This window comes from Takifugu flavidus, chromosome 18, assembly GCF_003711565.1.
Source record: "Takifugu flavidus isolate HTHZ2018 chromosome 18, ASM371156v2, whole genome shotgun sequence".
NCBI classification, from domain to species: domain Eukaryota; kingdom Metazoa; phylum Chordata; class Actinopteri; order Tetraodontiformes; family Tetraodontidae; genus Takifugu; species Takifugu flavidus.
This window is the reverse complement of record NC_079537.1, coordinates 6832572-6850439: the sequence shown is the minus strand read 5'-3', so window position 1 is coordinate 6850439 and position 17868 is coordinate 6832572. Positions and strand designations below refer to the sequence as shown.

The 17868-nt window shown below is 46.9% G+C and overlaps 1 protein-coding gene and 1 non-coding gene across 2 annotated transcripts; one reads left to right on the top strand and one right to left on the bottom strand.

Moving 5' to 3' along the window:
- Positions 1–8650: 8650 nt before the first annotated feature.
- trnaw-cca (transfer RNA tryptophan (anticodon CCA)) lies at positions 8651–8722 on the top strand. Its single transcript has one exon. It is a non-coding gene; the product is annotated as a tRNA-Trp (tRNA).
- Positions 8723–9182: 460 nt separating this feature from the next.
- LOC130514867 (voltage-dependent calcium channel gamma-1 subunit-like) lies at positions 9183–17508 on the bottom strand. The gene is made up of 4 exons (XM_057014700.1): positions 16869–17508; positions 11729–11803; positions 11041–11178; positions 9183–10777 (listed from the first exon to the last, which is right to left on the bottom strand). The coding sequence occupies exons 1-4, from the start codon at positions 17107–17109 to the stop codon at positions 10545–10547; spliced, it is 687 nt and encodes a 228-aa protein (XP_056870680.1). The 5' UTR covers positions 17110–17508; the 3' UTR covers positions 9183–10544.
- Positions 17509–17868: the final 360 nt, after the last annotated feature.

Below are 17868 nucleotides of genomic sequence, written 5' to 3'. Positions count from 1 at the left end.
GTGCAATTTAGTTTTATTTAAGAAGGATCTGAATTCATAATTCATTTCTGAAAGTATTTCGCAGAAACTATGCATGGCATCCATGAGACTGAATCCTTTTGTAAATCAGTAAAAGGTCAAAGGTCTTCCGCGACCTGGCTACCCCCTCCCCCCACAACGGAATCCATTTTAGTTTTGTACGGGTAAAACCCACATTGTGTTGAATATCATTCATTATCACCTGTGTTTTTCACTTCTTGAAACGACCTCAACGTCCTGGAGAGCTATAAGATGTAATAACCTCTCTGAACGCTAGATGTCACCACAGACTCGCACCTGTAATTTCTTAAGCGTTGGTGAAAGAAATAAAAAAAACGCAGTTGGTTTGATTTTGCTGTATATGTTACCAGTATTTAACCATGTTTGGTGAGGGATGGCAACATGTCTGATATATCTGATTCTGTCTCCACGGTACATTAAGTGCTGGTAATGAAGACCTCTGGACATCCTTACAGATCACTCTGGTATCAAATCAACAGAACTATCGACACACAACTATCGTCTCACTCTGGGAGGTAAACTCATTTTATCTCTGCTGGAAAACACTGATTTTGACAAAATATAAAAACACAAAACTTTCTAAAATAAATAAATAAATAAAAACTGCACACACGCGCAGCTCTGTTGGTTCCAGCAGTGCAGGAACAGTTGCTTAGAGACCTGATTCGCCCGCCTCTTGCTGCTCAGCATCACCAGCTGGCCTTTGCTGTCACTTTTCTAACCCCCAGTGGTTCTGACACGAGCTGCTCCTTCAGTCCAGCTCACTGGAGCTCAGTCCAGAAAAGAAAAATAAAAAAGATCTTGTCTTCGGGCTGCTGTCACAGCGAGGGGGCTGTGATGACATCATCCATTAGGTTTGGAATGAGAGGGTGTGAGAATATTGATAATCCTGTAGAGCAGCAGTGTGGTGAGGGTGGCACCAGTATTTGGATGGTTCCACTGTCTCTGTCCACCTTTTCTGCAGTTGGGGCGTGGACCTTTCCTCTAGTTAGGCCCATTTTCAAACCTTCCTTAAGCTCTCTGTGGGAGCGTGGTCTCCCCGGCCCCTCTCGTCCTCATCCACTCATTGTAAAAAAACTAATCACAAGGTTCCACCTGAGCCCTGCAGCTGAGTGCATGTCCTATTTCTCATTGTAACATCTTATTCTGGCCCTAACTTTAGGAATGTTGTGGTGTCCTCATTAGTACCTACCTCCCACTCTCGTGCGCCACTGCCGATGTTTTGCGAGAAGAGGCTGGAGTGATGTTTGAATGTTTTCTAAATGTCATTCTGAATGTATTTCCATAGCACCTATTTGCATTTATATTTCATCTGTCTGCCATTTCCCTCTTTCCTTTCTTTATGCTAAAAAGTACATTAAAATAAACAACTGAAAATGCAGCAGCTACTGGACAAACGGCCTCTGTATGCAGGATTGTGTAGCCTGGATCTTAGTGTGTCTCTTTATTTTCATGACAGAACGTGACAGGACTGACAGGACTTGTTTTAAACACACAGCTCTGGAAATGTTGCAGAAAAATGTCTCGAATGATGCACTGGCATCAGGAGAAAGGTGTGATAGCGCTCATCCTGATCCAGCGATGGCAAACAGGCTGCTGGAGCTGAGGGCAGCCAAACAAAAGCAGATCAAAACATCTGAAAAATAGGTTTTAAGAATGGTCTTCAATGAGGAACATCAATGATTTCAGAATTTTAGTGATGCACATGGAGCCCTGCTCGGCCCAGTTTTCAGGGCTCTGCCACTCAAAACACGTAGGAATCAGGAAAACTAAACCCTTTATATTATCTTATATCTTGCTATACATATTTCTTCCTTGAGTCTTTGGATGTTCAACCTCCTAAATTTGTATTTATTTAACATATTGTACCATTGCTCTCTCATGTAACATATTTATATTTTACATTTTGGATCCCCAAACAGAATGTAAGAGGACAGAAGTGTAACGTTCACCTTTGTCTTCCTTCTGTTTGACCTTTATTTAACCTTGTTAGTCCTGAGATTAAAGCTGTGTTATGAGAGAGGTCAGTGTTCCAGCCAGGAGCCTCATTCTCTCTCTTTTGTCCATAAAAGAGGCTTGGGTGAGGAGGAGGCGACTAGAGTTTCATATTTGACTGAACTTTTACTTACGTATTGCGAGGAGCTCCTCCTGCCACGAGCCGCGAGAGCGCGGTGGCAGCCGAGAGTCCCGAGATTAATGATGACACTGACGGCGATTGGAAGGAAGCGACACCTCTGAGGCGTTTCATGAGCTTTTGTGACAAGCTCTTTCTGCAGATAAATGTCAGTCTGTCTCCACGGCAACAGCGGGCCTGTCAAAACAGCATTTTCCGTCTGTTTCCTGTTCCTTCATCCTCTGGGTCAGTGGCGCCATAAATCCATAGGCCGTCCTTCCGGTGAACGTGGCGGCGGCGGACCGTCGTGTGAGTGATGATGGTGAGGGCCCATCAACAGGTGGGCCACAGCGGCTCCTCGTCGCCATGAGCGGACGTGCTCGCCCTTATCAATCATGCACATGCAACCTTTACAAGCCGTGACTGACACCTCCCTGTCAAGCTGTTTCCATGGATACGGCCAGATCCAAACCAGCTCCCCTGCTCCCTAATGCCGATCTAAAAACCCAGGTCCAGGTGGAGCGATACCAGGGAAAAATGTTTTAAAAATCTATAAAGGAAAGATTCCGATTGTGTCCCATCCAGGCGATAATAGGCTCCTGTTTTCCAGACGGCCATTTAGGTGCCGTGCACATTTCATTTAGAGCCGAAGATTCGCTCCTGCATAATGTATAATGAAATCCCAACTTATTGCCGGCCCAGATATATCGCGCAGAGAGATGTGCCATCTTATTTCATTTTCTGGGCTCAGCTTGCATTTCCCCATGAAGATTAAGCGACGGGCCGCTCAGTATTACAGCTATTAGGCCTTGAAGGGGGTGGGGCTGTTTGCAGAGGAGCGTGTGCGTGCACATGTGTCTGTGTGCGCTAGAATTTCAGAGGTGAGGGGTTTCGCTTTGTCACGGAGCTGCCTTCACGTAACTATGGAGACGTCGGTTGCTACACATCAGCCAATCGCCACAGAGCAGAAGGTCTCAAAAAAGTTGTGAGGGTGAAGATTCTCAGAGTTGGATCTGCCACTTTTCCTTCCAAGTCAAAACACCCGTCTGAGGTTATAATTCACCAGATGGTGAAATAAAACCAGCTAGTTTCTTCCCTCCCATCCTATTTTGAGAGACTTCATGTTGCGTTCACTGTCTGTCAGTGGGAGATGACATACGGGGGAAGGGGATGGGAGGGGGGCTTGAAACGGTGGTCTACCAAAACTGTGATCTCTAAGTCCCAGGGAATGTTCTGCTTCGTATCCGAACGGCTGCAGGTTTGCCCGGATTCACAGGGCGCCACAATGGAAGGAGCTGGTCCTTCTGGGATGCCACCATCCCATCGTAATTATAGCACCTTCTGTTGGGTCTGAGCTGTTGTGGGTGGGAGTCCCCAGTCGGCCCTGCGCCCATGTGTTTAGGGTCAAACACGCAAACGATGATAAAAAGGATCAAAACCCGTCCATGTTTCAGACCTGTGGACGGGCTTAAGCTCAGGCAGCAGGACTGAGAAGGGAAGAGGTGGGCACGTAGCTAATGAGTGCTCAGACTGAGGGTAATGAGTTCATGAGGGGTCATTGTTGCTGTCTAGACGGAGATAAATGTTAGACACACACACACACACACACGCACATGCGCCTCCCTCGCCCGTTTCCCATCTTACCTGTGGAGCCAGACGAGAGTTACTGTAGCTCAAAACAATGAGATTTCTCTCAGGAGGGAAATCCGAAACACATCATCTCCTCTTTACCCTCCTTCAAGGTCTTTTGCCACTCCCCCCAGGCTCCTGAAAGAGGTGGACGCCGGCGCACCTTTCTCCAGCCTTCTCCTCCATCTCATCGCCGCGTTGTCTTTCATCGCCAGGCTCACTCACCTGCGTCGGCCCCAATCAGGACAGATTAATAATGCAGGCGGCTCAATTCCCCCAGCAACACCAGTAATTGGATGGAAATGTGGCTGTTGCTCCGCGCGCCCCGTCTCGCTCCGTAATCAGATTGCACGCACACAATCCGATAATCCAAACACGCGTGTCGAAGCTGCCGACGCAGCCAGCGTGTGTCTCCGGCTGACATGTGAAGTCGGTTTCACGTCTCTCTCATGACTCCACACGGGCAGCAACACACGTTAGCGGACACGCTAGCCCACGACTGACTGATTGCGCGTCTGCAGGTTTTTAAAGCTCGGTGCAGTTTTGGCGCCATATAAACAGATTTAAGGCCACTCCGCAGACTGTAAGGGCTCAGAAGAGTATCGTTGGGACTTCTAAATTTAAAACATTACTAAAATGAAAGACTTTGCTGGTGGTCCTTGTGCACAGAGATCTGTTTCAATATGTGGCCGTCTGCGTGGGGAACAACCATTTGGGGCCTTCTCAGTTTGCACGAAGGTCGTTGTTACGGCTTCTTGGCATCTTTTACTCACAAATAACAACACCAAGGTGCCAGATCGGACCCCCTGCTGCACCATTTCATACGTGAGGCCGCCTGCAGCAGTTGAGGGAGGTGTCAGAGTGAGAGTCTGGTAGGTTTTACACGTGCTCTGAGCAGCGTTTCCGGGTCTCACGCCTCTGAGATGCCGCCGGAACGGCGCCGAGTAACCCTCTGTTGCAGATGGAAGACGGTTTTAGGGTGCAAAGTGACGGGGCTGTGGGCTTTTCACGAGACAGGAATGAATTCTGTCCCACTGTTTGGAAAGTTCCAATTCTAAAGGGACATGTTGTCTTGCTGTGAGGACAGCTGCACCGCTGTCTCACATCAGGATGCACAACAGCTGCAGTTTCACTGTTTTTGCAGATGATTTTCATCTGTTTTTGCAGATGATTTTCGCATTTAGATGTGAGATCTGACCTGCCAAACAAGCTCTCTTCCTGTTCAAAGGGAGTGTTTATGCCGCTGTCGCTTGCTCTTGGTTCAGACTCTGGGTTTCTGTAGAGCCCCCCCCCCCAGGGAGACTGTTTTGAGTGTAACAGATGCCGTATAAATAATGTATCTTGGCATCAATGGTGACAATAACGTGTTTACAATAAATTCTAGTGGTTTGCTGAGTTCTCCTCCTGTTCAGGTAACCTTTGACACCTGTACAAATGCTAGTGGTGAAGCACTGCATGAAATAGCTTTTATGCCGGGTCAACAGGCGCTTAATGTTGGTGTGAAATGGTCTGGTGTGTGTGTGTGATCTGTGTGTTGCAGGTGAACTAACAAACAGCCGCTGACACATTCATTTAAAACTCAAAGGACTGCGTCATCGTTGTGTAACTGCATCTGTGCTGGTAGCGTTAGCCACACTTTGTTATGATTACTCTTTTTTTCCCATTAAATTGGAAGTTTTATTGTTGGAGACAGAGGGGGCAGGCTGAGATTGAGAGGTGAATAAAGAGAGAGAGCAAAATAGAAGCGGCTGTGCAGAGAGAATCAGTGACACCCTGAAAAAGAAAATCCGGGGGGGAAAAAACGGCCTGAAACAAAGAGCTGGACACAGAATCTGCATGAATGACGCACGATGCAAATGATGGCAAAGGTAAAAATAAAACCAGGTCGGCAAACAGGCGGCAGAAGACAGTGAGTCAGCGCCAGTTATCAAATCACTTCTAATCTATTAGCGTTCTGCGGCTAACAACGTTTGTCAAGCCTGAAACGGCGCCGCCCGCCCCGGAGGAGGTGACCTTTAGACACGCTTGCCACGACGAGGGCGTTGGACGTCTGACGGACGTGAGAGGAGCCGGAGGGGAGGAGGAGCGGCATCATTCCCTCTCAGAAGAGATGTGGAAAATGGCAAAAAATGTGAATCGACCACCACAGTGAGAGGTTAATAAAGCAGCTGATGTGACATCATCCCCTCGCTCATCAGTCAACACGAACATTTTTAGAAATGAAAAGATCTCCGCTGTGACACATATGTGAGTTAATCTGCGACTTCAGTACGACTTTATCAACTTTCCCAAATGAAAACAGGAAAAGTTTGCACCAATGTTCTCAACCCAGAAGATCTGTGTGTGTCTCAGCTCCTCCATGCAAATGAAAAACCCACAGCAGCTCCCAGCAGCGGCGTTAGCAACAGAAATAAATGAAAGTGAAATGAAACATCAGCTCTCCTCCCACTTTACCAGCGAATGAGTCACATTCCATCATAAAGGAGAGCAGAGCTTTTACCCAGTCAGTAAGGGAATCAAGAGGCACACAAAGATGCAAATGGGCACCAACCTGCTGCTCTTTTGGAAGCGTTCGTCCTGATTTAACAGGAAACGCTGATTATAATGGAGTTTGATACAAATGGTGTGTACACGACCATAGACTAAGCTAATTTCACTGATATGAATCACTGCTGCCTCTCATTTTCAATTATTCTTGCTCATAACGTCACCTAATGCAGAATAATTCTAAAAAAAAGAAAAGAAATCTGTCTGTTTCTATCAGAGGCAAAAGATAGAACACAGAAAATAATGAATATGGGGCCACAAACTTCCACCAATGGATGTTATTTAAATGACTTTCACTGCTGTTGTTTTCTTAAAGATAAAAAAAACAAACCAAAAAAACTTTTCAAATATCATTTGTCTCCTTGATTGATTGCTGTTGGCCTGTCGGAGCACCATTCACTTCTTCTCTTCTGCTTCTCCGCTTTTCTCTTACGTAATGATAAAAAAAAAACCCACATTATTTCAGAGCTCAAATCTATTATTCCACGAGAGCTGGACTAAATCACGCCTCCGTGCTCATCATTCTTAGCTATTGTTTCCTCTCCGTGTGTGTGAGTGAGTGTGTGCACGCTGGTGTATGTGTACGTTTTGGGCAATTACAGTCTGACCTTTTCTTCCGCCTCTCCTACATATTGATTGTGAAAATAGACTTGAATTAATTGTGGGGGGGGGGGGGGGAAGAAAAACAGTTGCGTTTTTGACCATACTCCTGTTGCCCGTGGCAGCGAGACCAAAGCATGAGCGTGCGTGGTTGCATTCACTGGTCCGTTGAAGGTGTGGTGGCGAGCACGCGTGTGTCTGCTGGCCTGTTCTGGTCTGAAGACTTCAACTGTTTCCCTGTTTTTTCTGTCTCAACGGGGACAGTTTGAGGACACTCCCAGACATCTTGGCCCTCTCTGGTGGATTGGACTCCCTCCCTGGCTCAGCTTCAGTGTGTGTGTGTGTGTGTGTGGTGTGTGTGTGTGTTTGCACCATCCTCCACAGCTTCAGGAAAACCTTCAGAGCAGAGTCCCTGCTAAGGTTGTTAGCCTTAGCTGCATGTACCACACAGCTGTAGACCTTGTTCTACAAACTCACACACACTTCCTCACTGAGAAGCATGCTAGTGGTGGTGGGGGAGGGGGGTTGCTAAAGTGACACCCCATCCAGTCAGGGATAAAGAATAATCCCTCCAGAAGTGTTGAGCTAGGCATCGATGAGCTGTCAGCTGGATTAAGAGATGCCGCGGTATTTGGCACTGAAGGTGACATCCAAGTGGAGCTTGCAGACAGCCGAGTGGGTGAGGGCCCGCTGATCACGGGGGGGCGCAGGGAGGGGGTCGAGGTGATTGCTGTTTTCAGAGGGAAGAAAGACGTTGAGGCTAACTGGGATGTTCCATGTGCAGAAATGATCCTTTGTCACTCAAAGCTTTCCCATTTCCCACGGAATATCACCGATTCGCTTTTCCCGTCCTTCCAACATTAACCCCGGATATAGATCCACGCTCCATCGGCTCCTCCGTCCTCATGCGCTCCGCAGGGAGTGAATCAGACGGTCCTGCACAGATGGAGCACCGGTAGTGCCTTGCACTCCCGCGCCGTGCTGTATTGCCTTATTACAGGTCTATCTTCTCTCAACAGTCACCACTGATCCGAGTCATTAGGCAGCGGAGTGGCTGCGTGAGGGAGTACTGGAGTGGATAGATAGACAGAAGACGCTGGGCGGAGGGGAAGAAAAGGAGGGGAAGGTAGATAAAAAGACGGTGGAGACAAACCAATAGCTCACTGTGGCCGTCTGGAGAGAAAAGTGTGAAAGAGGGACAAGAAAACTCAGGAGACGGGAAGACAGAAGGAATAACATTGGGAAGTGTCAAGGAAAAAGCTTTAATTGTCCTGCCTCCTCTCTGGTCTTGGTCGCTCAAATCTAAAAAGGTAACAACATTGTTGGCGTTTTTTCCCCAAATCTCTTCGCTCCTGTCAGTTCCATCTCACCAGCCCTCTGGAAAGAATCCCAACCCTCTGATTTCGGTTATAAGCCTCTTTTTTGCCGGCTCGTACGCTCTCCCAGGGACAGGACTGAATGGGGAATGCTTGTACTGTGCGGCTGCCTGCAGAGCAGTCACAGCTTTGACAGCACTCAGTCAGAGGTCAGCAGAGGAACTGGCACTTTTACATTCATGGGGGTGACTGCAAACGTCAGCTGTCTTCACCGACTGACTGACACAGCCGGCGTTCCTGACAGGTCCGGGAACACTGAGCGTATGCTTCCGTCAGACGCGTTCTTCAGCGACATGCGGCCTTTTATTTTAACATTTTATTGGATCATAAATAGACACCGGAGCGAGACCTTGTGGCGCAATGGTAGCGCGTCTGACTCCAGATCAGAAGGTTGCGTGTTCAAATCACGTCGGGGTCAAGCCCCCCAGGTGGAGGTGGGATTTTCTTCCCCTTTGCATCCACACATACATCAGGCTGTGTGGACATTCCTTCCTGCAGCTGCAGACTGTGATTCAAATCAGAATCTCCTGCTTTCAAAAAGAATAATTTATAGTGAACTACTTTTTAAAGTCAGTCTTCCTCTGGAATCCACCAGAACCAACACACCAACCTGTCTCCTCCAACATCTCCAGGAATTTATTAACCTGGTGCTTTGTGTTTCCCCCACATCAAAGACCCGGATCACTCAGAAGAAAGTTCTCGTGGATGTTTAGGAAGCTCGGCGTTAGTTTAAGCTGTTGTCCAGTTCAACTGCATTTTGATTTTGGAGTTTTAATTTGATGATAATGGCCTGAAAATGTTCAATATATCCTCACATTCACAGGTTTGAATCTGCTAAACTCTAAAAGAAAAGGAGGAAACTCCACAAAACACCAACATGGAAGAGAATTACCATTCTTTATTTATGCAATTTTGAAAAAAAGACTTCAGTTAGGAAATGAAGATTATTAAGTTTTACTTACTATTTAAGTTTTATTGGGTTTTACTGCATCAGACTGAGCTGTATAACCTTGGAAACGGATTAAATGGCTGCCTAAAGTCTTTTCTTTAACCCACAGAAGAAGCACAGTTCAACATTTGATTGTCCTCCTCCCATTCACACCAACTAACCAGACATTCTAAATTACCTCATGTTGAACGATGACGTGCTTTTACACATTTGGAATTGTTACAGTTAAAAAAACAACTTATAAATGTTCAGACACAACAGACACCACGTCTCCTATGAGACCTTAGCTGGCTAATTAAGCAGTAATCTGATACTAGAGCATTTTCGGCTTATTTCATTTTTATAAAATACCCTTAAATGTGCAGTTTGTGTCGACAGTCATGACATTTATCTAAAAGCTCGAGGTCCATTAACTCTTTACAAAAGACACTCATATGAAAACCTTCTGATGAGCTTTTAATTTAGCTGTAATTTAGTCAATTTTGATGATCTTCTTGCTTTTTCCAGAGAAGCGCATTAGCGTGCTTATGCACTGAAAAAAGAGGCCCAGGGAACAGTGTTACAGATCAATGATCCAGGTCCTACGTTACAGATCTTGAACATTGACCCAAAATAAATGAGGGAACATCAACAGGGGAGTATTGGGCCAGTTGTCTCTCTATACAATCGATGGCACCGGTCGATGGCTGAAAGTCCTCTGAGGACAGGAAAGAGTCGGCTGACAGGAGCCCATTGTGATGATTCACCGCTTCACTTTAAATGGCGGATGGCGCCGTTATTTACTCACTGTCCTCACCTCTTCTGCTTCACACAATCATCTCTGGTCATTTTTGCCCCGCAGTATAAACTGATGTATTGAGCCGCGTGCGTGCTCGCCCTCGTGCTCTGTTATTTTTGTATCTTTTACAGGAAAGCGATGAAGACATTCCTGCCAGGTACGTTGGGAGTATGATGATCAATTCATTGTTATAATTGTCTTATTTTTTGCACCTCAGACCTCTTAAAAGGTGCATCTTGACCTCTTCTGAATGTTTCTCTGGTGCCTCATTTGTACCTGCTTTAATACTGTTTTGAAATGCATTCACAAGTTAATTAACTGCGTTTTTTCCCCACCATTCCGGTGCTGGTGGACGCCTCAGGACTGTCATCTTAAATAAGAATTGCATTTAAAAGGAAGAATATGCGCTTTCAAAGTTGCCCCAAGTCCCTCCACGTTAACACGAGCAGCAATCTAAATATGCGGAAGGATGAAATCTGGGAAGGATTACCAAGCTGCAGCACCAGGGTCGCCTCAGTCCAAGATGTCGGGCTCGGCGTCCATGCACGTCTCCCAGGGGTTGCGCGGCATGTGGGGCATGGAGATGAGCAGCAGGGCCACGCCGCTCAGGATGAGCAGGGTGAAGGCGGCACAGGCGCACGTGAAGGACCAGGAGTAGTAGTACTCGATCCAGATGGTCTCGTCGCTGGCGATCATGCGCTTGACCGACTGGCGCATCACCTCCACAGAAATGATGATGCAGAGGCCTGAGAAGAACACACGCAGCGGCGTCACTGCTCCACAGTTTGCAGGAGCGCACGTGAGCTCGCACCCATCGAAGTTAATGTGGCACGTTTAAAAAACCCAACATACATTCCAGTGTCGGCACCGCGCCTCTCTGCAGGTGAAAAATCAGCTCTGTCATCTGTTAAATGAGCTGCAGAACTAAGATTCTTTACCTGAGGCAGAGGGAATGAACAGTCCAGTTCCTGGGCAGAGACAGGAGTTGGACAAATCTAATGGGTCTCACCTGCGAAGGCGAAGAACATCCCAGCGGGACGGAGCAAGTAGTCGCGGCCCTTTCCAAAAGAGAAGACCATGCAGAGGCTGCCCAGGATCATGAAGAAGAGGCTGAAGATGGCGATGGCCGCTGCAGAGATGTTGTACTCTGAGGAAGAGGGACAGACCATAATGGGAGACGACAGATGATTAAAACCTGCCGGGGCGGTTGGTGAGCAGGTATCGTTTACGTAATGATTCTCTCAGCACTGCACTGGGGCCAGTTAGGACAGATGATTAGTCTCTGAACTAGGTCAACTTGAAAAGAGTCATTCGTTTAAACTGACATCCAAAACGTTTGTAGATGAGGCTTATGGAAACACCTCCATCGCTCTGATACCTCCTTTCTCATCTCCTTTTTACATAACCTAGTTTTTCTTTCTCGTTAACCCTCCGGGCGTGACAAAAATGACCCTCACAGGAATCACCGGTCGTCAAACTGTCCCAGGTTTCTGTCTGTTCTCTCTGCACCACCTGGGCGAGTTGGTGAGTTGTGTGTTAGCACGGTTGCTAAAACCGTACCGTTGTCTGGCTACACCTGAGAGAACGGTGGAGAGATGAAAATCTTCCCTTCTCTTCTGCGCGTCATGGTCTGCACAAAGGTGGCCTAATGTTTCTCCTTAATATGCCGAACAAGCTAGGCTGCGGAGGAAACCCACCTTTCTGGGTCTTGACTTCAAAAACTTCTGCTTCCTCCCCCGAGGTGAAGTGTTTGAAGTAGGAGCAGTTCTTTGCTGCAGAGGGAGACAGAAAGAGAGAGAGAGAGAAAGACGGGTTGAACACGTGCTGGAACACGTAAAGCCACATCAGACGTGTCAAATCTTCCTCGGTTCAGCAACGAGAGAGAGTAATTCAGCCTCATTAACTCCGAAATGTCTTTCAGATATGTTTCCTCCACTGCAGCAGAACTTCAAAAAGCACGGAACGAAAATGCACGACGCATCCGTTTAAAGTCAAAGCTCTCCTGCTTGACTAATAAGTTCACCTTGTCGTTGGTCTCTCTGATGATCAGATGCGGATTCAGCGCCGCCCCCAAATCGCCTGGTTCGGCACAGCTTGATTTATTATCAGATAAATCGTGAGGCCCTTCACCGTCCTCCTTGTTTACACCTCAACAGACCCTGCCTACGCTTTAATGATGTGTTTCTGCCTGTCTGTAGCCTTTCAGTCTCCCATCCAGCTCCGCGGGGATAAAGGATTCCCGGGTGCAGCCGCACATGCACCTATCTATCAGGCGTCTCTGAGGGCAGATGGGGTGAAAGGAAGGGGGTGGAGGGGACATAAAGGCCAAGTGTGCGGCCCTTCTTCCCTCCTCTCGCCGTCCTCTTTCGTTGAGATTAAACCCATAAAGCAGACAGGTGCTCTCTCTGTCAGTGTCGGTGCGTGCTCACATTTGTGTGCGACTACCAGGCAACCGAGGAGCTGTTTATTAAGAAAGACTCACTAAAAGGGTAACCTAGCAACAGGCTACTGTAGGTCTTGCCTGGTCCTATCTTGTTACCCATGTGGAGGCATATAAAGGGGTGTGTGTGTGCATACTTGCAAGTGTGTTTGAGGTTGGATGTAAGGGGGTAGCATGGGGGGGGGGGGGCTTGGACCTGGAAATATATTATTCTCATTAGTCTGGACTCACAGAGGGTCTTCACCACGGGGCAAAGGTAATATTAGCTAATAATGACGGTGTTTAGGTGTAGCTGAAAAAGTGTCGATGAGGATGACTGCGGAAGACAAAAACATCTGATTTATTTCAACAAATCAGGACTAAACCTACCTAATAACTTGTGTTAGGTTTAATATGAAAATTCATGGAACACATCAGATTACAATCGATGTGATAAAGCCGGTAGCAGACAGTCTTATGGGCAGAAGGACAGCAATGGTTCTCAAATTTAGCCGCGTGTGGGCCTGTGTCATGCTTACACCTACATCCTGTGTTGGCTAAAAGCTGCTGGCAGGATGTCAAGCAATACAAAGTATCGAATATCAGTAACAGCGACAAGGAGAACACAAATGTGAACCTTTTCGCCAGATTTGAGAGGAGATACAGCTTTTTCCCCTGTGTAGTGTATGTAAGTGTTCGGAACTCCTAAAAGTCACAGCACACAGATATGTTAACGTCTAAATTGACACACAAAAAGGGTTGAAAACAAGAGGGCCAAGGATTGTACCCTGATGTGTGGCAAACATTAACCAAGTCAGTGGGGAGAAATCTGGACAGCTCTTATCGTACATGATGTTTCCAAGTGAGCGTAAACCAGGATGAGCGAGCGTGTATGTGGATACGAAAGAGTTAAAAGTCATTCAGTTAGCGGCTAAAGGAGAATCAACATCTGGGTGCATAAAATTGACCTTGAAGTTTAGGTAATTAGATGATTTGGTTCCAGGATGGAGAACGATTATGACGAGGCATCGCCTGTCATTTCTGTTTTTTCTCCGCCCATTAAACTGTCTCTCTCGGCTCGATACAGTCCACGTCTGATGCTGACGTGTTTGGTAAGCTTGTGATCTGATGCGCAGTATTCATGACCTTTGTCTTTTTTCTCCATTTTGGTTTAGTCTCTTTTGTAGTCGTGTTAGACATGATGGTTTTTTTTTAGGTAATGGGGTGGTGGGGGGGGGGGGGGGGGGGGGGGTAGCTGTTTCTTTTTCTGGCTGTGCAGGATGACCGACTAATTCTGGGTCAATGTGAATCGGATGGCGGGGTGGTGTTATTTGGCTATTCCACCAGGAGTATTGGTAACTGGGCCGCAGCAGCACAGGAGAGTCTTTAAACACTGGTGTGTATCAGCTTTAGCTTCACATTCAGATCATCATTTGCAATGTAAAAATGACATTTCTAAAAGTACTTTACTGTTTTTTTTTGAAAAACTCTGAAAATTCAGTTTTGTTCCCCAGAAGCCGCCATAGCCATAGTCATAGTCGGTTTAACTTCAAATTGCCTGAATTAAAGATTAACACCACAGAGTCCGTCAGATGAAGAAAGACACAAGTTTGAGGGAAAATCGCGGCTCAAGCTCATATTATCGACTTGAGAAGTCAGGCATTGTTGCAGCGTAGCAGGAAGATGTTTTTAGATGATTACACCCATCGACTGACCACATGGAATCTCTGAAATATTCCTCGAAATAACTCCCCCCTCCCTGGCTACCTCGCACACACACGTGCCTTCTTATTTCCCAGCCGAGCACTGGGCGCGATCCATAAAGCCTTTGCATGAGTTTTACAGCACTCAAGCTGTCATGCATCATTTGTGGGAAGCTCATTTTCAGAAGCCATTTGGGTTCTCCGCTCCGCTGCTGTTGCAGCTCCTCTCTCAAAAGCAGCGTAATTGTGCCTACGTGAAAAAGTGATGCACGTACGCACCTCTTGACAGCTGGCTCCATCTCTGTTTGGGGGGAAAAAATGCAAATGTGTATTGTTAAGTACAATCACTGGTTGCTTGGGCCGACGGTTCATCGAAAACGTGCTCTGCTCACGCACTCATCAACTCTGGGTTTGCTGTTGCTCCAGTAATAAATGCTGCAACACGCCTCAACTAGCTAAAACAATGGACTGACTCCGATCAGGGTTGAATTAAAGGATTCTGAAGTCTTCTCTGTCTGTTTGAAGTAGTGACTAAATCTCTCACTTTTTAAAGAAAACCCCCTCCCCCTTCCCTCACTGGTCTAGTTCTGATGGCTACCAACGTGCGTGTATAACTAAATTATTGACACTGACACTGGGCCACATGGCGGCTCCTCGTGCCAAATCGCGAGACCAAACGACTTATTTTCATTCGATCACAAAGTGCGATGATGCTAATGTGGTTGCAGGAGTGAAGCCAGAACAGCTGATATTTCTAGTCAAGTGCCCTCCCAGCACATGGTTGCTGGTTTCCAGGTGGTTCCCTTTAATTCACCCCTGTTACTGTCACACCGTGGAGGTGATTTCCTGAACTGTTCATCAATATTGGTCATGTTATCCCGCCCACAACGGGGGCTGGCTCCTTCGCCGAAGCCTCCACAGATTTGTTGTCATCGCCGTTGTCACAGTTTTGTGATGTCCATCTGTCACGGCTCTGTTCTGTCAGCTTTTCTGTCTTTGTCTGGCCACCATGGTTCACATCAATCTCTTAAGTTCTCCTCTTAAATTGGAGTGGTCCCCATCACCTGAGGCATCCCGCGCCCTCATCTGCCTACCTGCACGCTTGTCCACTGTCCCAGCGTCCCAGGTGTGGTTAAACTCGTATGCTGTGGTGTAAAGCCACACTTCATTAAGGCCTGTACAGATCCTGAGGTGCCACAGCCGGAGGATAGAGTCAATGACAGAATCAGATAGAAATTTCCCTATTAGGCTGCGAGGCACGCACACACAGCCGGAGGCCAGTGAGATACTGTTTACCCCGGGGCCAACCAGGGCCTGACAGAGCCTGTCATAAGGAAGCTGTGTTGGAGAAGCAGACTTTTTAATACGAGACAGAAAAGCTCTGACCTCCTTTTGGAGGCCTTTTTATGCCATGTTAGAGAAGAGAGGGGGCTGAACCGGTTCAAAGATGCAGAATATCTATTCAAAGATTGTCTGCTTCAATCAGGGAACAACACTGACCTTGTATTTAATTGCTGCTCTTCTTCAGTTGATTTGTGGCAATTAAAGTGCAATCAAAAAAAGTTTCCGCTTATTTTTTATTTTATTTTTGAAATTGTTTTCTGAGAAATCACCACGACAGTGTTGTTGAGATCAAGAGTGTGACTGGCATACACATTCCCATCAAACCGCACTATTCTCCCTCTAGACAACCTAATCAAAATGTGTGAGCTGCGTCGACTCACTTTGGTGATTAACATTAGCTAATAACAACATCTTCACGTGGGCTCAGCATCTGTCGACTGAGGATGGGGTGTTTTACCCATAAACCTTGCCCATGGCAAGTCGGACTTAAATCCAGGTCATGCCAAGGCCGTGTCAAACATGCCAAACACAGAAATGTGTATTTGTAGTGAGTACCATCATACTAAAAACACTGGCTACTGTATCAATATTGGATGATCATTTTAAATGTGCTAAAACACAGACTGTACAGTCATCAGTGCTAATTGGTGTAATTTAAACAGTCCACCATCTTGGCCACCCACAGGTCAGGATCAGAGTTGTTGCTGACCTGTGGGTGGCCAAGAGGGCTTTTTGGGCAGAAAATCATAACGACATAATGGCACGTGTAATAACAACTTCTGAGGCACAATATGAGTTTTGATATTCTTGATGTATACCGCCGCTCCACATTTCTTTTTCAGGATTGTACAAACCTTCAAAAAAATCTAACTCGGTCATATGTTCAGAAAATTCTGAGGGAGAATTGGGGTAAATTTTAGTGAGACAGACCAGATTGCTCTTGTTGTCATGTTAACGGTGACGGTTGACTTTTGCCGTTTGACTGAATGAGACTTTCTCTGCCGGAGATAAAGACATCTCAGCCAGAAGCTGGCTGCACAAATGTCCGTATGTGGATTCAAATTGTGTGCACGTGCTGACATATGTGCTGATCCCTGTGTCTGTGAGGAGCATAAACAGACAACAGATGGAGGACAAGGATGAGCAGCAGTGTTTTCCACAGGCCTGCAAAATCTCCAAACTCCGTCCTTGAGATCACTTTTCTTTTCACTCCCCCCCCCACACACCTGTACGCTATTTCTGCATGGCCAAAAAGTTCAAGTTTATTTTTCTGTCTTCCAGTAAGAGAAACCAGAAATGACCTTTCTACCAAACACATGTGGGATGAAAACAGAAACACAAAAAAGGAGTAAGAAGCAGAGGCAACCGTACCTCCAGGTAAGCTGATGGGGCCGCAGCCTTTGCCCTGAGGGTCCTCCTCCACGATGAAGATGCTCTTCTTGCAGAGCCTCCAGAGGCCGAAATGGGCGGCCTCACAGGTGGCGTTGAGTTTCTCCACCCGGGGGCTGAGCACAGCCCAGTGGTCGGTCACGACAGCTGCCAGCATGGCTGACATGCCCACCAGAATCACAACAGACGTGATCTTGACCTTTGTGGCTTGCTCCTCAAACATGTTGATGCCGTGTGTTTATCCGTGTGCGTGGCCTTATGCTGCCGAAGGCCGTCAAGTTTGTCTTCAGCTCCCTGACGTCAGGCGCTCAGAGGTTCCACAGCTTCCCCACACTTCAGACGTCCTCTCCGATCTCCTGCTCGCAGCTCTTTCGCTCTCCGCCTTGTGCCTGCTGGTTGTCGAAAAGGGGCCCAGATAGCAGTGCCCTAGATTCTCCCTCTCTTTCTCTCCCTCCCAGGTTGGCTCGGGCCAGTCAGCGATGAGGTAAAAACAGGATGTGCGTGTGATTTCCCCAATGTTTAACAACAGAAAAACCCTTTCAGAGTTGTTAAATGTCAAAAATCCAGGTTTATCTGACGTCTGTCACAGCTCTTTGTATTCTGCTCCAGCGTCTTCTCAGGGGCGGTGTGCCAAGGGACACCTTGGTGGGGTGGGATAGGGGAAAATTTCCTTTAATAGTTGCTGATGAGCAGATCTCTTCAGCCAATCAGCAAATTAATGCTTGCATGAGACACGTGTCCCACCTGATGCCAGCGGCTCATCCAGATTTAGAAAAGGAGATTAAAGAAGATGACGTTCATAATGAATTTATTTCTCATTTTTGGCCTGAACTTTGAGGGCACTTTCTACGCGTTTGTCTCTTTAATGATAAATTGTGATTAGACCCAAGTGTGGTGCACAAATACTGGCCAAGTTTTTACAAAAAGGCCATTAAAAGGCCGATACATCTCAAAGGCACAATCAACCCTATGTCTATGAAAT